Source organism: Barbatula barbatula, assembly GCF_947034865.1.
Source record: "Barbatula barbatula genome assembly, chromosome: 1".
Taxonomy (NCBI): domain Eukaryota; kingdom Metazoa; phylum Chordata; class Actinopteri; order Cypriniformes; family Nemacheilidae; genus Barbatula; species Barbatula barbatula.
The window spans coordinates 33,618,104-33,645,877 of NC_136766.1; the positions used below are offsets into that span (position 1 = coordinate 33,618,104).

A 27,774-nucleotide genomic window follows, 5' to 3' on the forward strand; every position below is an offset into this window, starting at 1 on the left:
GGGCAAGGAGGGAACAGATGAACAAATGACAAACAAAATGTGAGGGGGGAAAAGGTGACAGAAAATCCATGAATAATTGTGTTTTTGTAAGGAATTATTTGAAAAATTCCACATATGAAAAAAATGGCGGAGGGGGTGTCAAATAGTTTAACGGAAGATAAAAGATTGAAAAAAATCCATTAGTAATGTAGTCATAGAAAATGAACAATTCCACATATTTTTTTAATGAAAAATGTAATGAAAAACACAAAATCAAGAACATAAAGCATGAAGTTAAATTGCACAATTTTGAAAAAACAAAATAAGAGGATTATGTGTAGAAAAGACAAGGGTTGATCAGAAAGGGGGGATAAAAAGGGATGTTTAGGGTTAGACAACAATAACGTGACTAATGTCTATTCTGCACCGTTCTACTGAACCAAAGAGGACGGGGGGGAAACTGTATACTACCATACACGGTACCTCTGCAGTCGGCATGAGTAAGAAGGACAGGCATTAGTGTTAAAATAAAATGATCTATTTTTAAAGGTTGTTATGAAAACATAATACGTTATCTATGGAAACATGATGGGATTTATAATTTTGGGCCCTATGGTTAAGTTTAACTCCTTAGCGTACTCTGATTGGTCAGCCAAACTCACCGGACACTACTGTTTCTGCGGTGGTGTGTGGCCGGGGTGGGCTGCGGTGAATTAGGGGCATCGAGGAATATTGTTTCTGGATTCAGGTCCACTTCTGTAGGACTGACCATGATCTTAGCGGCAGACAATAAAGCCGTTTTCCCTTTATTATAGTTTTCCAACACCTGAAAGAGAACATATGATTAAAATAACAAAAAGAACAAATATACATAAATATGAATGAATCGATAGAAAGAATTTAGTCCTATAATGTATTTCAAAGGTCAACAGTTTAGAAAATATAAATGTTTTGAGTGAAGCAAAACCAGTTTACCTGAAAACATTTTACACTGAAATAAAAGTTCATGAAAAATAGGGCTGTCAAGCGATACAACGCGATTAATCGCATCCAGAATAAAAGTCTGTGTTTACATAAATGTTTATACATTTTTATATTCTTCTTAAATAGTTGAATGTATGTGTATGCTTTTATAAGTACAAAATTAACATGCACAGCACACAGACATATAATATGTAAACACAAACACTTTTATTCCAGATGTGATAAATCGCGATTAATCGATGAGTTGTCCTAATGAAAATGTAATTGTATCCTAATTTCAATCTTGATATCAATGATCATTAAATCGTCATATTTGGATAAAAACTCAGATCATTTGTAAACAAACCAGGAAGAATGTATGATTCTTGTTGAATTCAGAGCCACTTTTGTAAGTGGTGCTTGACTTGTTTATGACATTAATTAAAAATCGAGCTTTCAAAAATCATACAATCGCCATATTTTATCATTAATTTCCCAACACAATAAACAGAAAATGTCAATAGTATGATGTACATTTGTAAATACAAACTTGAAGCAGTGGCAACCAAACACACACCAAGTAAATTTACACAACAGATGCCATTTTTATTATAATGTGCATGAACATGAATGTGAATGGAGTTAGAGACATTGTTCACAAAGATATCAGTAAATACATGCAACGGTGTAAAAGAAGAAAATGACACAATGATGAACGTGTACCATGCAAAGTACTAAGTTAACAATAAAATTATTACGCAAAGTACAAAAAACACAGACATATGTTAACCTAAAATACGAGTTAGCGATGTCAGTGATGATGTCATATGATTATGATGCTTACAGTTTGATCAATGCGAGTCTATAAAACCAACAGACTGCTAGACACATTATAGAGTCCACTATGAAAGAGATGCAGAGTAACTGTTTAATATTTTCTGTAAGAGTCATTATTAAAAAGAAAGAGACATGTTGAATAAATAGTGAATTGCATGTTATTACAACACTGAATGCTAGGTGAGTACCAATGACCATGTGACTCATTGTGTTTCCAAGTTATCTATCTTCATCTCCATCTCAGTTGCGCTTCTGCATATTCAAACTTGCCTTGGAACACGCATGTTTAAATGTCAATGACAGCGTGTGATGTCACAAACCAATTGCGACACGTTTTCATATGTAGACACATAAATGAGAGCTGCAGTGGAGATCATATGAACCACTTTTCTGGGAATTTATAAGGGACATCAAACGATTAATCGTGATCAATTTTCTCAAAAATATGCATGTATGTGTGTTGATAAATACAAAATTAAAATGCATAGTATACAGACATATGTTTAGGAAACACAAACAACAATACATTTTGTATTATTAATCGCGATTAATCGTTGTCTTTGTCTCAACGTATGTCAAAAATGTATCTTTTTATTGTTCACAGAAGAATGGGATTGAAATGACATGAGTGCGAGAAAATGACTTTTCATTTTTCACATTATGATCTTCACAACATTTCTGAGTTTTGAACCACCCCCTTTTACCCAACCAACGACACCAACGACAAAAAAACACCAAGCAGGGTAAAGAAACATGGCTGCCCATCACAAGAGATTTATCAACCTCTGCAAGCATGAACAAAACGTAAGAGAAAAAAAGACGTTTCCAGAACCACAGAGGTAACAAACTCAAGGCACATGGAGAAAGGCTGAAATCCTGCTGTGAGCTGCTAAAACCAGACACCAAAACAGAAAGTTAAGAAAACACGTAGACACCAGGAAGAGCCAAAGAACCTGAAGAAAGAAAAAAGGTGACACCTCAGATGCCCCAAACTCAAGCTGAGGAAAGAATCTGGCAGTGAAGAAAAAAGATTGTTAGCTGCTAAGGACCAAAGCACATGCGTTCGGATGTACACTTATTCGCCAGAGCGCTTTCACAAGCTTGATATGTAACTTGTGGCAATTGAAGACCTAGACGAATCGTTGCGGGTTAAAACGGATGCAGTCTCTTCAGAAAGAGAGGAACTCGGTCTGGCCTGATCTGTTTCTGGAGGAGATAAAGGTGCATTTTCAAGGGATTCAGGAGAAAGGTTCTCCGTCAAGGATAGGGTCGACGTGCCTTCGACCATTAGTCCAGGTGAAGGGCTTACTGAAGGGGTGATGGGCCGCAGAATTTGACTGCTGTTTAACAGGAACTCTGGGGCTCCTGAGGGGGAATTGTATGTTTTGGGAATGGGACGGGAGGGGGTCGAGGAATCAAACTTCTGAGTTAAAGGGGGGGTCTGTGGGATAGACACATCGTAAGAGCTTTCTGACATTTTGGGAGATGTGGAAGTGCCGTTAAAGGGGGTAGAGTCTAGCGGGTTGGACTGGGTTTCTAACACTGACTGGGTAACGTTTTGGGTTTCCGAGGTATCACTTGCGTGAGTTGGAGAATCAGGACCTGCTGATGTCTCTGGAACGTACGACGGATACACAGAAATGCTATTTAACTCTTGAAAGTCAAGGAAAAAGTCTCCCGGCCACTCAGAGAGCTCTGTATCTGACCCGACGGGAGATGCATCTACCGTAACAGATGCTGCGGGTGATGGGATTGTGGGAGTGTGTGATGTCTCTGGAACACTTTGAGAAGTTGGCATTAACAGATTGACGGTGTTATTCAAGCCGTTTATTCGAGGGTCCGAAGACAGTGCATGGAAAGAAGGCGTTCTGCTGGGGGTTAGAGAGTGTGTTCCTGGAACCACAAGACATTCATCTGAAACTAGATTTGTGAGAGGGGAGTCAGGAGGGGTGTTAGAGACAGGAACATGCACTTGGGTGCTAGTTCTCTGGCTTCCGATCTGAGCAGCGATCAGCTCTGAAATGAAAAATGGAGCTTCCAGCACCTGTAAAAACAAACCAACAAATTACCATACAATGGACAAATGAAATAAATGTATAAACAACACCGCAGCAGTGCAATTCAACAGCAATAAGCGACAAAAAACCAGCAAAGAAGCAGTTGCACCAGTCGTGACACATTAGGACAAAAAGGGTTACAACTTACGCACTACTAAATATTTTTAAATCACATCTAGTTGAAGCGTAACTTTATTTATTCCTAGATTTATTATTTATTATAGTCCTTTACTAATGCACAATAACGTTGACATTTACCAAAACAAATCAGCCATATCCCAATACTGGTCTTTTTTTATTGATCCTTCTTCAGTTTTCGAGTAATACTACATATAAAATGTAAATTCTGTTATTATATTCCGCATTTAATGGAAACCCATTACTTTCGATGTACTAGCAACATTGTGTCTTTTGAACAAATGGCGGAACTGAATGTAGCACAAACTAGCTAGTAGTTCCTACTTGCTCCTTCAATGCAGTTCCGTCAGAATTTCATACCTTGAGGAAGTCCCATCACTGGAAAATTAACATCCACTGTTACTCAAAAAGCCAAGTGATTTCGGTTTGATTCATGTAAAAAACCTTTACACTGAGTTATAAAGTTTTGGCTTAAAGGAATACTCCAAACACCCCAAAATTAAATTTCTGTCATCAATTACTCACCCTCAACTTTCTTTTTTCCAGCAAACACAAAAGAAGATATTTTGAAGAATGTTGGTAACCACACAACGGCGGTACCCATTGACTTGCATTGGTTTTGTGTCCGTACAATAGAAGTCATTGGCTCCGCCATTCCGTTACCATCATTCTTCAAAATATCTTCTTTTGTGTTCTGCAGCCATACAGGTTTGAAATGAGTAAACGGTGAGTCAGAATTCTTTGGGTGAACTATCACTTTAACAAACACCACCAATGGTAAAGTATGAGAACAGATTCAGGAGGGAAAACGAAGACAGACATTGAATTGTCCAGCAAAAACGGCTAAGACGCATTGTGGCTGATTATTTACATATATAATAAAAGATCAGAACCAACGCTGCCAGACAACGATAGTACAGATCGACATCCCACTAAAGATTTACAGCCAACTGATTCCTCACCAAAAAGTCACGAACACCAAGCCACTCCAATAACCTCCCATATTAAACCTGGCTACACCAGAAACGCTCAGTACGTGTGCTAGTGTAGAGTAATGTAATAAAATACTGTTTATCATTTCAGACTCATTAAATATATCGAAAAAGCAAACATTTCAAGTAAAATGCATTTAAAATGGAGTTCCAAGTAATGAACCTATACTGTCACACAAGCAAAATCACAAACATGAACACTCCATGTAGTGAACATCCCTTATATCGTACAATGCTGACAGGAAGCGCAGATGCATTTATAGACGTTGGATCTCATGTTACCCGGATTTGTCCAGTATGACGTTTCAACCCACACATTAAGTAGAAACTGGACTGCAAAGCGCACACAGCACACACACTGAGCACACACCTTGTTGAGGCCGTCCATCACCACATGAGGCATGTGTTCATTCAGCATGGCCGGAGAAATGATGACCTCATCGAAAGTCTTGCTGTCCCCCCACAGAGCGGAGTAAGTGGGCTCTTCCTGACCACAGCTACAGACAGAGACATTTTAAGACACAGTTCCACTCAGATACAGCTTATTTGAGATGTGACCTTTCTCTCTACTCACCACGTCTCGGGTGGATGGTTGTGCACCACGTGGATGACCCGTCCCGGAAGGAACAGAGGAGTGGAGGCGGACAGGGCGATGCTCAGATCGCTGGGGTGCAGCCACAGGCGGGAGTTAGAGGGAGTCACGCCCTGAGATACAGGGTCTTCGTCATCAGATGGCAGCTCTGATTTTGGGATACACTTCGTACCGCCAGCAATGATCCGCCACTGATGGAAGCAACCAATGAAAAAGCGTTTCAAAAATGAATGTGACATCATTTTAAGGCATCATATACAATAGGTGCGATCCTGAAAAACTAAAAAGTCAACTCCAAAATTAATGGCTTAGTAACATTCAATATTTCATGCTCACTTATTTATTGATTTGTTAAGAAGTCAAGTCATGAATCTTCAGTCTAAGCATCAGCTGGGCATAATGCCAAACCAAGCCGTTCCACCGGTGTCAGGGTCATGAGTCATGACTGCCCCAAGCATTTACTTTACAATAATGACGGACTGACTCTTATTTCAGACTCGGAATTTAGCGCTAGTCGGTTAAAGCCTCTTACCTTTGGTTTCTCGCTCTTCTGTAAGACTTCAAGAAGGTGCCGGCGGAATCCCTCGAGCTGAGACAGGCCAATCCTGAATAAACATAACAAAACAAATGATCAACGGCCACCTGCTCACACCGTACCTACTGTGCATACGAATACGGCTCATTTACCTCGGGACCAGGTCCTTTCCTAAAACCACCGAGGTGACAAAGTCTTTGGAGTACTCCATCGCATCCTCACTGTGAATTCAGACAGACTTGTGTTTTAAAGCGAACGTAAATAACGTAAAAAACGTCATCATTTTCTCACCCTCATAACGTAAGAATATTTATTTTTCTGCAGAACACAACAGAAGATTTTTAAATTAGGGTAACCGAACAACATCTGGCCCCATTGACTTCATTGTACAGACACAAAACCAGACACATTTCTCTAAATATCTTCTTTTGTTTTACCGACACAAGTGTCAAACAGATATTTTGAATAAATGATGACAGGACTTTTATTTATCTTTTCCCTTAACCGTGTGTGCTCAATGTAGATTTACAAGATATACTGATTACGTTTGCTTTTTACATTATCGAGCAAAAATGCTGTTTAAATATGCAGCACAGCACAACATTTATAACAAATATAATATAACAATAATTATAATACAATTTTGATTCATATTTAATTTATATATAAAATTGAGTGTGGACACAAAAATCTGATCAACCAAGATGCATAACAAAGACCTTTCGTCCACCTTCAACTTAAACTACTTTGCATGTTGTCTTTCCCGCAACCATATGCAAGATTAGGATTAGTGCATCGCAAATCACTTTCCAGTGGATTTGTGCATCAATGCATTAGATCTGTTAAAAAGAAATTCATAATGAAAGGCTGATGTTGACCCAGCAGCTTTTAAATGCGTGAGCCTAACCGTTATGTAATCCTGCATTTTAGGATAATGAATTTATCAATACACAATTTCTTAATGTAGTATACTCATGTGTCTACTGTCAAACTGCATACTAACAAGTCTGTATTGATGACTGATGAATACTATTATTATTATATTTTTGATATAATATAAATCATTTTATTGATGAACAGGTATGACACATGCCTGCATATCCTCTATATGTTCTCATTCCTCAAAGGCATTTTTTGTTCTGTTACCCTCATACTGCTTCTCTAACGCAGTTACAACTGATCCCAGAACAGCGGTAACACTGACCTGAGGAGGCCGCCAGGAGGAGAATACGAGTAACACTGCAGTGAAGGATACTGCGGCCGGAGGAGGAAGGAGAGTATGGCAGCCGTACCGGCGCCCAAGGAGTGACCCACGATCACCAGCCCGTAGTGCATCGTCCCTTTACTCTGAAACACAAATAAAGTCATCCGTCAAGATGTGAGGAATTCCCGACGACACATGATGTACTGTATGAGGGTCAATAGAAAGTGATTTGAGGCATTTATGCAAAAATGCCCCAATTACTGAATTCATGAAAAAGATAAATAACATTTGAAAATGTAAAGTTTTAAGGCTTATATCATTTGATTATAATTCACACTTTATGTGGAATTGCTCAGATTTGGATCTTTCTGGACCGCATCCTTGACGACCAATCAGATTCTGGAGTTAAATGTCAAACTAATGGTATGGCTCGGGCTGGTTTAAAGAGTTTATTTATTACCTTATTATTTCTTTTAGTATCAGGGATTGGTTATAGTTTTGATAAGTGCCAGAACTAGGAAGGAACCCGAGACGGGAATCAAACGATGTTAACTTACCAAATCTCTCCCGAAGGCCTGCGAGAGAATCATCTCTTGTTCCAGTTTCTTCTTTATGTACTCCGCTGAATAAACCATTCCCTAAAAAAGATCCGCCGACAGAAACCGTTACGGTTAATCACGTGAAGGTTTCTCAACATGTCACTTGCGTTGTTTGAGTAAGCACGCGTTTCCAACCTTGTGTCCGAGCCACGTGCCGTGCTGCTCCTCCACGGGCAAACGCTCCGAATCGCCGGTGAGATCCGTCAAAGCGTCCTGAGAGAGAGGAACAAGCATATCAAAACGTGCATGTAAGCGGTACTGTACATTGAGCAGGTCATTAACACAACACTATCGGGTTTATGTTGCGGTAATGACCGGCTGTGCATTACCGTATATCTTACTTCACTGCTAACCAAAATAATATATAAATGGACATGAAATATTGATTGGAGTTGAAAGCATTTTATTATGTGAGAAGTGTGGAGACGTCGGCAGCACAGCCATGTAGAAAACAGTATATTATACAGTACGGTTCAACTATCAATATAAAGTACTAATTGACCATTGAATTATTGAACTACTAATGCTGCTCTTACCACTAGTGTGCATTAAATTTCAATAATTCAACGGTAAATTCACCTCTTACAGTATGGTCATCCCTTCAACCATTTAGTAACTGGAATATTACATCTGTTGACCAATAATCATGGCTCCTGAATGCTGTATCTGACCAATCAGAGTACAGTATAAATGCTAACCGATGGCCTACACAATTTTCTTTGTCCGTTACGATGTCACTGCAATGCCAGACTATGCAGAATCTTTTACGATGTATGTGATGTCATCGAGAAAGGCGGAACTAACGAGTGATCTAACTTCCTGTAACTGTCAAGGTCGTCTGCATTTTTGTTCTTTTTACAGACATCCCAACTGTGAAGAGACCGAACGCCTTTCCAGAGTTTCCGAGTTGTAAAGTTCAACAAAGACGTCACCGATTTTTACAACTTGGAAACTTTGAATAATTCCAACATAACATGGAAGCTGACTTCAACGTTAAATCATTCACATTCCAAGGAAAATAACCTCAGTGTGCTTGAGTCTCAAACCAGGAATTCCCATCGAAGCTCAGTTGAAGCATAGTGAAACTCACCTTGGGCGACAGCGTCCCTCTGATGCTGATCACGACTTTTTTCTTCGCATGATCCACTGCTACGAAGAATGGTGTCTCATAAACCTATAAAACCACATTCATTTGTCTTAATCCTTTTCAACGCTAGAAGTTCTCTAGGTTTAGACTCATTAACATCAAACGTGTATCAAACCCGACAGCAATGAAATGTTGTGCGAAAACACCTCAGGGGTCTTTCAAAGATCAAGGATTAAGAGGGCACAGACGTTATGAAAGGTGTCATACCGCATCGTGACAGGACGTGTAGACGATTTGAACGTCTTTGAGGTCTCGGTCCAGAAATTGCCGTCGGATCGCGAGCACGTTGCAGCCGCAGCAGTTGTCCTCCTCCACAGTTACCGACTGAGACAGACGAGAACCCGAAACTGATGCGTTACAGCTGACAAGAACGAGAAGAAAAGAAAATCAAACTTCTACAACGCCATCTGATGTCACTATGCTATTTGAGTAGACAGCATGGCATCTTTTTCTTCCATTTTGTTTCGTGAAAATTAGTCGTCTTCAACAACCAAACACATTTATCAAACCAAACACATGTATCAAAGGGTAAAGTTTTCTGTGGATCAACTCTAAAGGAGTAATAATCTCACGATTCCATATCCAATCCTTTTCGAGTATATTTTCGAAATATATTTCGACTAATGTAGGAAACCAAACCCTTCTGGGGCACCAATGACTACCATAGTAGTTGTATGTCCTATAGGAGTCAATGGTGCTCAAAACTGTTCGGTTACAAACATTCTTCCAAATATATTATTTTGTGTTCAGTGGAACAATACCCACTTATACAGGCTGAGTAAATGATGTTTTATTTTTATGTGAACAATCCATTAATAAATAGAATTTAATAAGTATGTTTATAATAAACTAAATTCTACGATTTTTTCTATTATTTCAACATGTGTTTTGGAATTTGCCAAATAGCTCCGCCCACAACATGATCCCATTGGCCTAAAGACCTGCTCCACTCACAGCTGTATTTCACACATCAAATTTGTTCAGATTGGCTGTAATTTTGCTTTCAGCAACAGCAGAAATTTGACAAACAAAACTTGACATGTTGTGTCTTGTTAGGTCTTTGGTGTAAATGCTTTGTTTCAACATTCAAGATTAGTGAAAAAGTAGTCCTGCCCCACAATATCACAAGTACCACCCCTTACCCTTATCCAACCTAACCTCACTTTCTACCGCATGTGAAAAACGTTGACGTCCGTTTTTTGTTCTTTAACTTACGAGCAGGTGCTGAGGAGTCGGCAGAGTCCACACGCTGGTTTTCTCAACAGATAGACGGGCCAGCCATACGCCGCCATGGCAAACAGCATGTAATAACAAACTTCTTTATACATGGCCATCTCAGCCTACAAACAAATGATGAGCAATCGTGAGGGGCAAACATAATGTTAAACGACAATTAACACAAAGACACATATAATGTGTTCTTCATATACCGAGTTCTTGAGGTCCAAATACTTAGTGTTGCGGGTTACAGGTATTCCGGAGAGAAACGCTAAAACATCATTGTTTGCCTAAAAGAAAAAGAAGACGAGAATTGTGATTTCAAGACGAAACATTTCATCATCTCTTAGGCTAACACGCCCTCTGATTACGGAATGCCAAACGATTAATCGCGATTAATCGCATCCAAAATAAAAGTTTGATGACATAATATATGTCTGATCACTGTGCATATTTTTTTGTATTAACAAACACATACACATACAAGTGTGTATATTAAGGAAATATTTATTTATATTGACCAATTATTTATCATATAATGTTTATTCATAAAAAAAAATCCTATATACAAGTATGTGTATGTTCATAGGAATATAAAATTAACATGCACAGACATATATTTTGTAAAGACAAAATTGTATTCTGGAAGCGTTTAATCGCGATTAATCGTTTGGAAGCCCTACCTCTGATAAACAAAACAAATTCACATCACGGTTCACGTCTTGGTTTGTACCTGATCCAGGATGGCTGATCTTTTGGCTCTCTGTCTCTGTCGCAGGAGCACCAGACCAGCGATGATGTCACTCGGCACAATGTCCAGATCCCGGAAGAACTCAGCGAACAGGCTGGCCACCTCCGAATAAGCGTCCTGAGAAAGAATAGCTCACACTTCACATACATACACACTGTTGACACTGACGGAGACGTTTGATAGTGGCATGTTTGTGTCTGTTGTATTTGTGCATGTGTCTTACAGATTGTGTATCTTGTGCTCTCGTGCAGCACATGAAGAATTTGAGTCTCCTGCTCCAGCTGCTGGCTTGACCCTCTTCCAGTCTGTGTCTGAAATAATTCACAAGGTGCTCGTATCTAGAGTGGTAAATCGTAAAAATAAATGTAACTCACTAGATGCTGTACCTGAGGGTGTATGTTGTGAGGTTTCGCTGACGGCGCCGTGTCGCTTTCAGCTTCACAAAGGTCCGTCCAGTGGGGTCAAAAGTGCACATCATGGTGAAACACACGCTGAAGATGACTAACCAATTACACGCCACGATTCCTGGGAAAGAAAAACATTTTAAAACATGAAAAATTTGAATTCACCTCATACGCCCTCACTTAACATTTATGCATTTGACAGACGTGTTTATTTAAGAACGCATAGAAAAGCTACATCAACACAAAACGTCCTCGAGCAGATGCCTATAGATTCGCCAAACGTCATTCCGTCAGTGACAACAGACTGTGGAGGAAGAGTGTTATTATGGGATGGGGGTGGACAATGACAGACACTGATTCATGTTCATCACAGACATGAGAAAGCTACACCAGGGGTGTTATTGTCAGCGCAGAAAGTGTGTTTTCGGTTTCCTGGACACAAATGTATGAAAATGACTTTCTCCAAATTCACAGGACAGGCGGTTTCATGGGATTATAATACGCCGTATAAACATGTCCGGACAGCATTAGGCTGTCCCACGCGCCGCGCTCGCTCCGAGAGGAATGTGTCTCAAACATGTTATTAAGGAGTGCACCACAAAGCTTACTTTAGTCATTTACTCCTGCCAACCAACTTCGCGTTTTGTCTCAATGATATAGATTACACTTATGTGCCATGTACAGTTTTATATCAGTGTTTGTGATTCTTTTTTCATAAAAGCTGATGTAGGGTTATAAAACAGAAATATTTAGAAAGTACATGAAAATAGTTAACAACAGTAAACTGATTAATAAGTTGACTTGCTCGGTACAATTTTATGGGAAACTTTAGTTTAACGTCATTTGAAAAGTGTGTAGCTGCAAATTTATGATTCAAACAGAGATGGCGATAGAGAGGCAAAGGACTTGATGTCACGACAGCAGCGGATGCAGTTTGTTTATCCGGGACAGCAACAGAGTTGAGAAAATGTGTTTTGAGACGATTGTTTCTCAAACAAGTCCCCGTTTTACTCTGGATTTGCAAGTCGCTTGCAACTGAATGTTGGAGCGGTGCCAACGAAAAAAGTTCCCGTTCTGGAGTCTGAAACACATCCGGTAAGTAAAACTTTGTCAAATATCTGTCAAATTTAGCTCCGCCCACAGCGTTTTTCGGAAACAATCGTACAGATGTATCTGTCTTCTGTTAATGTGAGATAACTAAAGACTTTTAGGAGACTCTACAGCACTCTACAGATACTCAAGATTAACATAAGATTGGCAGTACCGCACCTTTAAATAACATGAAGCTGATTTTGCATTAATACCACACATTTATGTATTATTAAAGGGACGGTTCACATTCAAAATGATAATTCTGTCATTATTTACACACCCTCTTGTCGTTTCAAACCTGAATGATTTCTTTCTTCTGCAGAACACAAAAGAAGATGTTTTAAAGAACGTTGAAAAAAAAAAAACGTTGGTCCCCGTTGACTTGCATTGATTTGTATCCCTACAATAGAAGTCAATGGGGACCCACCGTTTTTGGTTTCCAACATTTTTCAAAATATCTTCTTTTGTGTTTTGGCGAAGAGTGAAAATCGCACAGGTTTAAAATGATAACAGGGTGAGTAAATGATGACATAATTTTTATATTGAAGGTGAACTATTTCATTAATAAAATTATTTGAGATGGAGGACTTTTAATGTCCATTAGGGTTCGTTTCAGTCATTTTACCTCAACGTCCACATCGATAATCACTGTCATTTGTTTCTTACCCAGAGCAAGGTTCTTGGCGGTGATGTCAGTGCATGGCTGGTAATACTGTACCAACCAGGCGATGCCGACCACGGCGTACACCAGCTCCACCAACAGGATGGCTGCAGATAGAATGATCCATTATATTACAATGATAATTTATGTTTATTGTATCATTAGTCTTTGTTTTATGTCTATTTTGCACATTTAAGATTTTTACCAAATCTTGGTTCCATCATCATTATATTTAAAGGGATACTTCACCCAGAAAATAAAGATTCTCTCGTTTTGTTTTTAAACTATGGAAGTCAATGGGGGGGTTATCAACGTCCTTCAATTTTCTTTTAAAGATTACGATAAACTTTAGCATTAGCATGTTGCTAAATTTGAGAAAAAAGCACACATTACTTATGAGACTGAATTATTGTTAAATTATTTACTAATGTTCTAACGTAGGTTTATGGTGTCTGTCTCTGCCGTACCCATGCAGGCGTTCTTACCCAGTCGTATGTAGAGCACATACTGCACCGCTTCTCTGGGCTGCGTGTACAAGATGCTGCCCCTCATGCTCAGCCACATGATGGCGCTCTCACAGATCAGACAGCTGAGCAGGATGCCGAGGTAACCACGACCATGGTCCACCAGCGTGACCGAGCATGACTGATCCGTACTGTACGGCAAACCGAAGAGAACTACAGACAGAACCACCAGCCTGCCAACAAAACGCAACCAGAACGTCACACAAGCGTACAAAATAACATCATAATGTAATGTTACGGGTCAGACTAAAATACATCTCTTATGTTTTACTTTCCAACAAACGTAAAAAGTGCAAGACATGAAGAGCAAATTATATTGTAATTGTTGCTTAAAGGGATAGTCAGTTCTGTCATCATTTACTCCTGTATAAATGTATTTATTCTACTAAACACAAAGGACGATATTTGGAAGAATGTCAGTAACCAAACAGAGCTCATCCTCCATTGACTCCCATAGAATTTATTTTCCCCACTATGTCAGTAAATGAGCGATGAGAATTGAGGTTTACTGCCTCAATTTGGTTACTGCCATTTTCCCAAATATCTTCCTTTGTGGTCATTTTTGGTTGAACTATCCCTTTAAGTGTCTTTTTCCTTTATTATACTTCTTCCTATTCCAGGAGAGAGAAAAAAAACAGTTATTTTTGTAAAAAATTGAACATGAATAAAAAAAGTCAAAACTCTTGTGTTCAGTTGCTGTTTTGCATGCCTAAATCCACCTATAAAAGAAATTCAATGACATGATAAAGCCGTGAACTTGTTGAGACAGCTCATTTTCTTACAGGTTTGAATATTTTATCATGCATAAACGTCACATGCAAAAACCCACCAAACACACGCACAGACTCACCATATGCAGTGTAGTATAAACAGAAAGAAAGCCGGCAACACCAGGTCATCACTGCCAACTGACCAACGTCGCCGAAACAGTACCATGCCCGGCATCACTGCCCTGAAACACAAACACACACAGTTACAGACCGTCTCACACACGGTGTTTACATACAGTACATACACAATGAAAACATGGAACTGCTGTTCCAATAAGAAACTTCTCAATTCATCTTTGCTTTCGTTTATAACAGCGGCCAGTCTTTGACACATGGACCCATACTTTAACTGCACTTGGACTAACTGTAAACAACATTGTAGAAGAGTACACATACTTTAACTGCACTTGGACTAACTGTAAACAACATTGTAGAAGAGTACAATATGTAAGAGCGCAAAAGAAAAATATATATTTCGCAATAGGACTGCACTTAGTAACTAAAGTTTTACATATTTAAAACAAAGGCTGTACAGGGTGGTTGCTTACAGTCCCAAGTAGGCATGGGCCGGTATGAGATTTTGGGGGTATAAAAACCTTTATTAAAAATACCACGGTTCCGCGGTATTGCTATTGCAACACTAAAATCTATTATTTCCAAATGTCTGCGTATTCAAAAAACTACTTTTCAACTGGTCACAATACATTTTATTTTGACCCAACATATAGAACATCTGTGTCAGGTAAAAATAAAGCCTTAAAATTTAAATTGTTGTCATATATATTAGACATAAACATCACACATGGAATTACATCATTTAATTATACATTTTTCTGTAAACACAGCTCATAACTTATGATACTTTATGTGCGAAAAACAAACCAAAATAATGACTTTAATCGATCTAATCTCTTCTGTCATGTCAACCTATGGTGCATGTTCACATGAGCACTTTGATGCATGTGCATTTGTACGGTTGGGTAAAAAGTGCAAATCTTTCTCAACATCGACATCAGCAAAGATCAGCTTATATATAGCCTGCGTCTGCTTGTAAACACAGAGTCGTGCTTCCGGTTGGTCAGTCAGAATACCGGCGTCTGCCCCCACCGAATGCGCATGTGTCGCAGTGCTCTCATGAACGTGCCCCATAGACTGATAAAACAGAGCAGATTAGATTGATAAACGCCATTTTTAGTTTGTTTTTCACACATAAAGCATTGTCGTTGCATCCCAAAAATTCAGTTGAGAGACCCTGATCGGATGGACCAATTTACAGATGTCTTTAGTGCTTTTCTGGACCTTGAAAACAACTATAACCACGATGTCTATGAGGAGGCCTGGAAATCTCTCGGATGTGACCTCAAATTTCTTTATTTGTGTTCCAAAGACGCCGGGAGGTCTTAAAACATCTCGAACGTCATGTGGGCGAGTAAAAAATAACTACATTTTGATTTTGAGATGAACTTGAGATGTAATCCTCCCACCAGAACACTAGTGATTCCTCTAAACTGCAATATTATGAGTTATGAGTCAAAGTTTAGAGTTCTGAACAAAAAGGAAGCACGAGCAATAGCGGTACTGAAACTGGCTCATGCCAACCCCACTAGCAACAATATGATCAAAAACAGAGAAACCAAGAGAGACGGAGAAAGAGAGAGGTTGGCAGTGAACGAGGGCCACTGATGGTTTCCATGACTATCACTTTCGGTCCCGTGTGTAATGTTTCAACCTAAACTTCCATTGCGTGTAGTATTTATATTGAAACATGTTATGTGGTCGACAGATATATACTGCGTCCCATAAATAGTTTGCGAGTTAAAATGCACGACACATGAAATCACAATTGACACTATTTACTAGTTTTGAGGTCACGATGAGGAAGTGAAGTCGGTCACTCACAACTTCTGGTTAAAAACAATCCATGCACACTGATAATATTACCCACAGATCATTGTGAGAGAAATAGTGTCTTAAAAGCAGAAGAACTAGGACACGTATGAAGTGTTGTTTGTCTTATTTGGAGGTGACGGGTGCATGATAATACAGGATGTAGTGGTATTATTGTTCTTTTTATGGACTGGGGTGAAGGGACACACCCTGGCAATGCACTTCCCCAAACATGTGTATCTTTGCTTTATGTTTTTGGGTGTGGAGGAAAAGTCAACATGAAGTCCACACAGACCTATCACAGACGAGCGCTGTGACAGGGCCCAACACACACGTAACTTTTACACAAACCAAGGTACGTCTGTAAGATGTCTGTTAAAGATCTGGAAAATATCTGCGGTGTAAAAACATCTGATATACGTCTTCGGAAAGACAGTTTTACATACATTCTTAGTCATGAACATCTTACAGACATCTTCTAGAGTCTATGACCTCTGAAAGGAATCGTCTCAGAGATGTATTGCAAATGAGCAAACAATAACAATAAATCAATACGTCTTGAAGATGTAAATGCAGCCATCAAACTGTTTGCCGGTAGATGAACAAATACCATCAGCTGGCAGGTTTGTCTTGCTTGTTGTGTGCTATTTGTATTTGATATTTAAGTATTAAACTTTATTAAGGTTCTCTGTAGCTTTGTGGAAGAAAATATATTGTGCAAAAATGTAAAAACACATTTAAATACACAAAGTTGATTATGACGCAATTTGCGACACAACCCTAAAACTGCATGGAGCCTGGAAATCACAGATCGATTAAATATACATTAAAACAAAATTAGTCTATGAGGAGATTGATCACAAAACATTCACGTGACATTTTAAGACTCCGTATAGGCAGAAGTTACTTTGTACAAACAGAAGTCTTCTGTTAAAGACACACAAATGATAAGAGTTTCTCAGTATTATTACATAAATGGATAAAATATCTATTATTTTTTAATCATTTGACAGTCTAAGGGGGCGATCACATAGAGACACTCTTTTGAATTGCGCCTGAAGTTGAAAAAAACGGAACAAAAAAGCTCTTGACGTCATGCGCCTTTTTTCCTATTGTCCAATCGAATGAAAGGAGAGGCGGAGACTGCAATGATGGAGCGCCCTCTTCTTGTACCTTTTTAAAGGTTCTGATAATGTGACTGTAAACAGCAACTAGCTCGCGCTATAATCCTTGACTGACAGGACAGCTGTTTCGGTGGTTACCTAGCAACACAAAAAACCGCTGTGAGACCACTTTTCAAAGAGTCAACCAAAAGAGCAGAGCGGCGCACCTCGCATTTTCAAAACATGAAGAGAGTGTTCTGTCTCATTGACCTCTTACACTACAACTTTATCTTTAGAGTCCGTCTGAATGACATAATAATTAACCAACTTAAAGAGATATTTCACCTTCGTTTAGACCACAGAGCCAAGTTGAGGACTTCCTTGATCGATGGATGCATTTTTTGGAGCTTCAAAAAATCAACAACCGTTCACTCCCATTATAGCGCTTGGAAGCAAAATGATACGTGTTATAATAACTCTGATTGGATTATTCTTCCAGAAGAAAACCATATTCGGTGAGTAAAACTTGGGGAAATTCTGATTTGGTAGTGGATTTTTTACGATTTTAAAATCCATTCTACAGTTTATCTCAAAATCAGTGCACGACAAATTGAAAACAAGCATATTAGGTCTTTCATCATCCCCTCTGTCATGGTGCCGGTGATGCGTACTGTTGAATTTATTCTACATCTGAGAATAAACAGAGACGCACACATTCATTCAAATGCAGACTTAAACCCACAAACACACACACGCACTGCAGGTGGAGCTGGAAGATGTTGAAAGGACCAAGTGGGCGGCTGTGAAAGTGAAACATGATGAGGATGCTGGGAAAAGAGGACTAGCATGAAAATTTTGAGCAAAGAGAAGAGAGGGAGCAAGAGAGACAGAGAGAGAAAGCGAGATGGAAAAGGAAAAAAGAGGAAGGGTTAAAGAAAGAGAGAGAAAGGGAGAAGAAGAAGAAAGAAGAGAAGGGAAAACAGAAACAGGAAGAAAGGAGGAAGGAAAAAATTGGGAGCGGGAGATCAGGAGAGGCAGTGGAGAGTGGGTGTGTGTAGCACATGCTCCTCAATCTAAAAAAAGGACGAGAGCGGTTGAAGCCAAACACTGTGGATGCGTTAGATGACGAAGAAATGAGATGTATGAAGGAAGCGATGCTGAAAACACTGATTTTTCATCTTCAGGTTAAAGTAACAGTTTACCTAAAGTGCTGTCATTATTTACTGTCACATCATTCCAAACCCATCTGATTTTCTTCCGTCGAACAGGGAAAAAGAAAATCCAGCAGAATATGCTGAAAAATTCTTAATTTCTATCGTACGGCAAAAAGTCAACTACACATTTCATTTTGATTTTAAAGGTCCAGTGTATGAAATTTAGTGGCATCTAGGGTTGAGGTTGCCAATTGCAACCAATGGCTCACTCCACCACTCTATCCCTTCCATTCAAAGCACAACGGATGCTGACACATAACTAAGATTTTTTTGCTTCTTTGCTGAAAGACATAACGTACTTACAAAATGCGCTCTGTAGAGCAGTTTGTCCCTTTAGGGCTACTGTAGAAACAACATGGCGAATTCCATGTAAGGGGACCAGCTTGCAGAAAAAGTGTATTCTAAGGTAATATAAAGATAACGCTTCATTATGTGAGATCTTTATACACCTCTGAACCCATAGTTATATTATAGTACATTTCTGTCAGCGCCCTCTGGCTTTCGGATGAAGCTGTATTTAACAGTATTTCCCTGTCAAACTGCGCATAAAACATCGCAGCCAACCGCCAAATCGTGTGCGGTTTCTTTTCGATTAATCGTGCAGCCCTAATTTCCATCAATAGATCCTCCAAAGAATTACACACCGGACCTTTAAAGTCATCTGTAAAAGCATCTGACAAACACAAATATAGTTCAAACTAAAGAAACACATGCAGGAGCGGATGATATTGGTACACTAGTTAAAAAGACAAAGATGAATGGTTGAAAGTTACCAGTAAGGAAAGATGGGTAACACATGGAAACACATTAACTGTTTACCCCTGCGGTGCATTAAATGAAGTATTCATAATGGAAAAGAGGGATTATGTATTGGCATTCTGAGGTATGAGCTGGGGGTGGGACGACAAAAAGAACAGCATGTGGAGAAATAAATAGGGCATGACAAGGAGAGAAAAAGTGTTGAGCGTGTGGCAGGCAGGAAGAGAGAGACGGAAGACCTGGTTTCTGCATCAATACTCGCCCCAGGACTCGAAATTTGCCATTGCGCACACTGCGGGACTGTTCACATGGAAAGCATTCCAGCGCCCTGCACGTTTTTCAGTTGTTGCTTAAGGAACGCTGTACATGGACTACACGATTATATTTGTCCGTATTGCGTCATAATGCCACATTGTTCTGACATTGTGCAACGTTACAAATAGTTTAACCCTTTCAAGATCAGCTGAGATGGTTAAACTGCAGGACGATATGCTTCTGTAAGGGTTCAGAAGTTGTTCTTTAAAGCTGCAGTCCATACTTTAGGTTACAAAATGCAGATCAGTAGCCCCCAAAAGCATTTCGACATATCATGCACGCTTGAAAAGGCATATTGCATTTGAAGTCAAATAAAAGCTATTAAGGATTGTAAATACACACCCCACATCGCTCCGTGGTCTGATTCAAATGAATGAAAGGCAAATGCTTGTATTGAGAACGTTCATCTATAACACTTTGTCAGAGTGAGTCATAAATGAAAGCAGTCGTAACTGAGGTGCAAAGAGTTTCTGTAATACTTGATTTTTCTCTCACCTCTGATGACTATGAAGAAGAACAGTGGCGGTTCATGGGAAGATGGGTCTGTTTAATATCAGGTCACACCGCTGTGCTGTGCCTAACCCCAGTTTATATGCGGTGAACGCGTTACAAGAATAGCGCCGCATCTGAACTCGCATGAGATTTCAGAGACCATTTATTAAATAAAATGGTTCTGGGTCCGTTTCTATTTTGTTCAAAATTGCCTAAACAAACCTTGAACGCCTTTATAGTGCACAGGACCAGATTACACCTATGAAACATTTCTGTCAATTGATATTGAATATCGTCCCAAATATTAAAACTAAATGAAAATTAAAAATGTTGAAATACGCTTCAATTGATGCACTTAAATAAAATAACAGAGTATAAATAAAACTGATGTCAAGCTCTCCTCAAATCACAAACTTTGGTGACGATTTGCAAAGTCTGCTGGGTAATCCGCTGTATCATTGCTGGCTTTACAAAATGCACCCTTGACTTTTTCACTATTGCCGTCATAGCAGCCAAAAATAATGTGTATGTGTACATACACAATAATGGAGCAGATGAAATTCATTCTGCCCTTTCTACCAAATGGAAAAATAGAAACTATTTTCGGAAGCTTTATCAATCAAGAACTTTTATTCTGGATGACACATGCATGACGGTCACGTCCAAGAAAATGTCAATCAACGGACTGATTCACATATGAATCACTATACTTACTCAAGAGACTGATGAAGAGACCAAGCAGGGATGGAAGAGATTCACCAATAGGAATCTGAACATTCTGACCCGTCATAGCGAAGGTTCCACTCTCTTTATTACTCGTGGGAAAACGTTGTTATTTTTGCGCGAGTGACGGCAAACATCACGCGACGGCGGGTGTCTTCACAAGTCTATTTGCGTCTTTGCATTCACTTTGTATGTAATTTACTCGTGCAAATCGCTTAATTTCGTGTTTGATGTGTGAACCCAATATTAGGTGATGATAAACTTGCAGAGGGCATTGATGAAAAAAACATGCAAATCCGTTTGGACATGTTCATGCTGCGTAGCTAATTTGGTTTACGCAGCTTGAACTGTGAAGACGTGATTATATAAAGCAAAGATCTGTTTAAAGTCGACATCATAAAATCTAAATTGATCCTATTTGCTGACTTAAAGTGATAGTTCGCCCATCATTTGCTCACCCTTGTGTCATTTCATACCTGTATACATTTGGAAAAGATATTTGGAAGAACAGATTTTGCCCCCCATTGACTACCATAGTAGGAAAAGTGCCCCAGACCTGTCTGCATTCCTACATTCTTCAAAATATCTTCTTTTATGCTTATGTATTTTTTCCAATGTGGGAGTCAATGGGGGGCAAAATCTGTCTGCTTATACGCATTCTTCCAAATATCTTTCTCTGTGTTCATCAAAACAAAGTCATTTACACACGTATGAAACAACTCGAAGGTGAGTAAATGACAGACATTTTTGGGTGAAGTATCCCTTCAAGTGAAGATTTGGGAATAAAGTGAATCTTCATGACAAGATGCACACATGGCTTAAAATGAATTCCAGAAGCTAAAACCGTGTCGGACAATACAGGCTCTATATAACTGTAGGCCACATACAATCTCTTGATGTAGTTTCCTTTCATGACAGATGCCAGGATGCTGAGGGGACAACGTCCCTCTTGTTCATGCCGAGAGCCGTTTTAAGAGAGAATCTCTAAAGCTCAGTCTGCATGGCTCACACATCCACACATCATATTCGGTGTTATCAATGTTTCATCAAACACACAAGACCTGTTCCACCGCAAAGCATGGCGAATAAAACTTCAGATCAAGAACTGAGAAAGCGACGTGCACTTCTGTGTAAACCTATTCTTACAGGAAATTACACATTTAATTCAATACGGTTTACGTAAGAATGCTTTTGAACGATTTGCACAGGTTTTATTAATGAGGACATGATTACAAAACACACGATTCTGTCCTCTTCCATCCGGTCATTAGCTTGTTAATATAACCCCCGGACACATTTATGATGTACTCCAAACAAAGAAATTCTTGCTTTAATAAATATGAATGAGCCATGTCTGATGGACTTATTCATATTTTACACAATGATAGAACGTTGTAAGATTTAGGACCAATGATCTCTTCTCTCTGCATTGGAAATGTAGCCGTCCTTGATATCATGTACGTTTTTAAGAGCAAACATTTGACCAAACATGCAAAAACGAATGCGTAAAGGAGTAAAGGCATCCCAATATTTGAATATTAAAGGAAAGGTTCACCTGAAACTCGTCATTCAATACCCGTTCATCACTCACCTGTCAGTGGAACACAGAAGAAGATATTTTGAGAAATGTCTCAATGGTTTTGTGTTCATACAATGGACGTCAATGGAGGTCAACACAGATTGATATCTTATTTTGTGTTCTGCAGAAGAAAGAAAGTCAGAAAGGTTTGGAATGACATAGCGGGTGAGTGAATGATGAAAGATTTTGGGTGAACTTTCACTTAAATTAACCATACCGGAAATACAATTCATCTGCCTAATCTTCTAAAGGCAAAATTGCATAACGCTTTCAACCCAGAAACACATACAATGAACATAAACATTACAAATATTAGATCTCGGAAATGTGAACGAGTGCAATTCATCTCTTATGGTGTAACTTGGTGTGATCTGAATTCTTCAGCAATCGCTGTAGAGCTTCGCAGACGGCGAATTGTCATAAAAAACATTTCTGCAATCACGGAACCAGAGCGCTGCGATTCCTTTCTGTAAGCATTTCTCAACTCTGCCTTTTTCATTACTGTGAGGAAAGACTCAGGGCAAAATAACAAGCCGATATGAACTGTTATAAATAAGAGCACCCTTTGATAGAGCAGCTGTATGTGTGACAGGCCAGGCTTGTTTCCGAGACCCCAAACTACACCCAACACAGTATGTTAAGCATCTAACCAGAGAGCAAAACACTAGTAGAAGGTTAAAAAGGGACTTGGGGTTGAGTATAGCCGACTAAAGTCCTCTTAAGTTTGCACAAAGAACGTTAACTGGAAACATTATATTAACGTTAACACCAACGGACGATAAGGATGTTAATTCTAGGGGTACGTTTACAAGATGTACTTAAAATGAAAAATGTTTCCCCCAAGACGGTCGGTAGTTGGCGATGTCATTTTGTGAAGAATAATGCAATGGGCTAGTTGCACAAAATGGCGCCCGTGAGCTTTTGCGATGCCAGATTACACCGACAAATTTCGGGTTGTATAAAACTAACAAGTTGTTCTGGCTTAACGAAGTGCTGCTCAGTAACATAAAGAAGATCTGTGTGATATCGCTGATATATTACTTTCTTCTTTTGATCTAGCAAACACCCGAAAATCCTCCTTTTCTCATACAGTGTTAATGACCGGAAATTACTCTGCCGACTCTGGCATCCCAAAACCTCAAAGGCGCCACTTGTGCAACTAGCGAATCTGTGTCCGCATGACATCCGTTTTCACAAATCGGTAATAAGTACGTTGTTTTCTATTACTTGCAATTTGAAAAATTAAGGTTCTCGGGGCCCCAAAACAGCTAAAACACAAAACGTTTTAAATCGACGACTGTGTCGCATAAACGTCCACTACCCTCGAGGTCTGCACATCAGTTTCACATTTTAAATGCGCAAGTCCTTGGATTTTGATTGGCTGATGTTTTATTGTCAACCAGCTTGAATGTTTTTGTCATTGTTACCATTACAGTAGTGGTTTCCTACATTTAAGAAAGTTCCTAATAGTCTTCATCACAACAAGTTTTACTCATGTAATGTGAAGCGTTTTCAGTCAAGGAAGAACACTGAACATTATTTCAAACACAGCTTTGTTCAAGTTACACCAGATACATCAACAACTTGCCAAAACATGCTTTTTATCCCAGATACAAAAACCTACAGCAGTCAACATCCATTTCCCTTTGCTTTTACTGCATGAGCTCCATTCAACATTGAAGACCAAACCGCAAGCTCTCCATTAAGAGCTGCAGGCCCCGAGTTACACCATCCCTTCACACACAGGCGTCCGGCCAAGAGAAGATAGCTTCACCAAGAGTCACAACGCACATCCACACCGACAATTACGTGACACATCCGAGGGTAAAATTGAGCAGTTTTACCTCTCTATGCGTAAAGCACTTGGGCAAGGGCCAGAAATGATGGGTGTGTGCTTACATGCCTAAAGCGATAGAAAAATCTTTCATATACTTGCTGTCATTCGTACAGGTGGTGACCATAAAGCACCCTGAACAAGAATTGACCAGGTTTTCCATAACGGTATTAGCATATTCCTCATTTAAATACCATGATATATGATCGTGGAAATTAGTTAGTACCATAGTGTGTGTATATATATATATATATATATATTATAGTACCACAGTGTTTACATCTGATAACATCATTGTGGAACCTCAGCAAATCTTAGTATTACAATCAAACTCATATTTCGGTATTGTTAAGACAGCAAAACACCACGATACCGCAGCGCATACACAACGAATTTTACGGTAATGGTACGACGGTTTAAAGGACCCGTGCTTTCCGTTAGCGTTTCTGAGGGAAACCATGGTTACCGCGGTAAATGTCCTGGGGTCATCTCTCACCTGTAGTGTGACCACGTCTTCCCGAGACCTTCTTGTGCACGGACTCTCCGATCTCTCCCATCCTCCGCAGAACCGAGCCGGCCACAGGTCTCAGAACACCTGTTAATGCGGCGTCCCGTGCAAAACCGTGTGCGTACGTGTTCAACGCGGCCGGTCCAGAAACGGATCTTTCATTTGATATCGATCTTCTCCTTTCTATTGACACTCCGTCATCGACACGTTTCACGCCTCTCTGAGCGCGCGTCGCGTCGGCAGCCGCTCCATGTTCCCGTAAACCTGCATGAACGTTAAGTCGCTCGCGCGCGCGCTGGCGTTTATATCCCGGGCTTGGCCGCGACGTTTCCGTAGTAAAATCGTGTCCCGCTCCAGCACCGCCCGCAGCAGGTCGCGGCGAAATGGACTGTGCAGATCTTCGCTACGATCTTTTTCCCATAAGAGCAACGTCGCTGCGATTCTGGAGTCGAGTTGCGCAGGTTTTACCCGGATCCCGCTATCCGTCTGCGCTGCTGGCGTATCTCACGTCATCTATTCTAGTGGGGGCTGCGCTACTGGCGTACGACGCTGCAACGTTCCGCTGCTTGGAAACCGCTGGCACACCGATGGGCGTGGCTTAGTGAATACAGAGGAGACTCCTGTGCTGCGCGTGGAACGACGTGACTTCCTGCAGTTCGGGAGCTTGGGAGTGGCCACTGAAAATAATTAGTCTTTTGAGTAAACAATAACTCCATTAATCAATGAGTGCTTTTATTAAAAACATATTTTAACGTATTTCTTTATATAAATACATTTTATGTGAAGTATTATATAATGTTAATTCTGCTTTATGATATGGAATTCCTTTTTCTGATGTACATTAACACTGAAAATAATTAGTCATTTGAGTAAACAATAACTCCATTAATCAATGAGTGCTTTTATTAAAAACATATTTTAACGTATTTATTTATATAAATACATTTTATGTTAAGTATTATATAATGTTAATTCTGTTATCTTATATGGAATTCCTTTTTCTGATGTACATTCAAGTACATTAACACATTCCGTCATTGGGAGTTATGCTGTCGTTTGACATGGCCTATGACGCTCCAGTTCTCCCGTGAATGGGCCTCTTAATCTAAATAAGAAATGACTGTGACCATGAGCTACAATATGAAAAGATGACACACATAGAACCAAAAAGAGGCACCTATGATGCACTGCTCCCCCGCTTACACTGACCAAGTGGTACTTCCCGGTTGCTCTCCTCCTCCTCTCTCTTGCTGCTGTGCCCTCCATCGCTCCATTTCCTCTCGTGCTGTTTCTCCTTGAGGACGGATTCAAGCCCTGGTGCTTTGTTTTATCTTCAGTCTCTCCACCCTTCATTGTTCAAAGAAAGAGGCGAGGATTTGCAAGGTCACAAGGTAGGTTCCATCTTTCACGATTGTTGGGCATAGACGTGAATCTGTGTTTGAGAGAAAATGTGATGCGCTGGCGGGCCTGTGCATCCTGCAGTCACATCATGACTGCATCAACACAGCCATCACATCTTTTGCATTTTACGAGGCCATATTTTCATGTTATAGATTTTCGGAATGTCTTTTCTTGCTGTTCACGGATCTATATTGTTTCTTAAAATGATGTCTTTTGTACAGTGTCTTATGTCACCTTCATGCAGTTGCACGAGGATAGATTTCTTCATGCTGTATAGTTTGTGACCACATCAGTCACCTATATTTATATGTCACATACTCTTACAGTTTAGCTCTTACAACTGACTCACACATGCATGCACTTGCAAACACACACACACACGCATACTTCTTACAAACGCAGCCGCTTCCCTTTAGGTGTCTAATACAAGCAAACACAGCATGTGACAGTCAGTAGGCCATTGCATGTCATTGCTATATCAAGGTCAAAGGTATTCTGAAGATTTTCTGTGACGTCACATTGCTTGCACAGCAGAAATTAAACAAATACAAAAATGTATGAACCTAACGTCATTTTGTTTGGTCAACAATATAAGATGAAATAAGATGTTTTTTATTCATTCAAAGAACCTTTGAAGTTTCCTCCGCTGCAGAACACAAAAGAAGATGCCGATAACGTACCACACATTGTATGGACACAAAACCACTGCGACATTTTTCAAAGTATCTTCTTTTGTGTTCCGCTGAAGATAGAGTTACATGCAGGTTCCGACAAACATGAGCGTGAAAAACCGATGACTGTCCCTTCAAAGCTCTTATTCTCTCTTCTTTATAATAGAATCCCAGAAGAAAGGCCAGCACCTGCCGGATTTCCTGTCTGCTTGATCGCACTCCCACATGGAAGCAAAAGCTAAAGGGTCACCGAAGTCTGCCTCCAAAGCAGAGAAGAAGGAGGCAGCCCCCGCACCAAAACCAGACCCCGTCTCCGACCCGGCCCCACCTGTAGTCAGCGAACCCGAGAAGCAAGCAGATGGAAATTGCGACCAACAGGGGGCGTCAGAGTCAGGAGGGTGCGGCTGCGAAATGCTAGAAAGCTTGAAGCCTTTCCTGATTGGAGGAGCTGTAGTTGCCCTTGGAGCTGTATTGGTGGGCGCGATCTTAGTAGCCAGAAAAAACTGACCTCAGGCCTGCCATTGGTTATTAAATGCTGGGTTGATAAGTTCACAGACTATAAAGGGGGTGGGAAGTCACTAGGCTTCTTAATTTTACGCTGTACTTTCATTTCAGTGCTTGTGGTGTTGTGCTGTCAGCTTTAAAAGAAAATGCGTTTAGACAAGAACATAGTCAATCACGACCACATACCCTCATATGTTAACAAATATATATCCCACATATTGGTTCACTGTTTGAATTACGTACCATGATTAATGTTGATACTAATACAGTTATCACTCAATTTAAACCTAGTTTCAACAGCCTTAATTCCATAACTGCCAG

At 39.8% G+C, this 27,774-nt stretch overlaps 1 protein-coding gene across 2 annotated transcripts in view; it reads right to left on the bottom strand.

Moving 5' to 3' along the window:
* The window catches only part of dagla (diacylglycerol lipase, alpha), a 28,507-nt gene extending 3,044 nt beyond the window's left edge, over positions 1-25,463 (bottom strand). The window contains exons 1-19 of one of the 2 annotated variants that reach the window (XM_079456039.1): positions 24,866-25,463; positions 14,544-14,645; positions 13,655-13,866; positions 13,175-13,276; positions 11,399-11,537; positions 11,236-11,323; positions 10,995-11,129; positions 10,474-10,551; positions 10,259-10,383; positions 9,251-9,404; positions 8,987-9,070; positions 8,032-8,109; positions 7,855-7,935; positions 7,298-7,440; positions 6,246-6,314; positions 6,091-6,163; positions 5,541-5,749; positions 5,337-5,463; positions 642-805 (exon numbers count right to left, since the gene is read on the bottom strand). In XM_079456039.1, the coding sequence (XP_079312165.1) occupies positions 642-805; positions 5,337-5,463; positions 5,541-5,749; positions 6,091-6,163; positions 6,246-6,314; positions 7,298-7,440; positions 7,855-7,935; positions 8,032-8,109; positions 8,987-9,070; positions 9,251-9,404; positions 10,259-10,383; positions 10,474-10,551; positions 10,995-11,129; positions 11,236-11,323; positions 11,399-11,537; positions 13,175-13,276; positions 13,655-13,866; positions 14,544-14,638 (2,156 nt within the window). In that variant the 5' untranslated portion in view covers positions 14,639-14,645; positions 24,866-25,463. Of the gene's footprint in view, positions 1-641; positions 806-1,522; positions 3,824-5,336; positions 5,464-5,540; positions 5,750-6,090; positions 6,164-6,245; positions 6,315-7,297; positions 7,441-7,854; positions 7,936-8,031; positions 8,110-8,986; positions 9,071-9,250; positions 9,405-10,258; positions 10,384-10,473; positions 10,552-10,994; positions 11,130-11,235; positions 11,324-11,398; positions 11,538-13,174; positions 13,277-13,654; positions 13,867-14,543; positions 14,646-24,865 lie in introns of those variants that run through there. The other variant, XM_079456040.1, reaches the window with a different exon arrangement.
* Between the last annotated feature and the right edge of the window lie 2,311 nt (positions 25,464-27,774).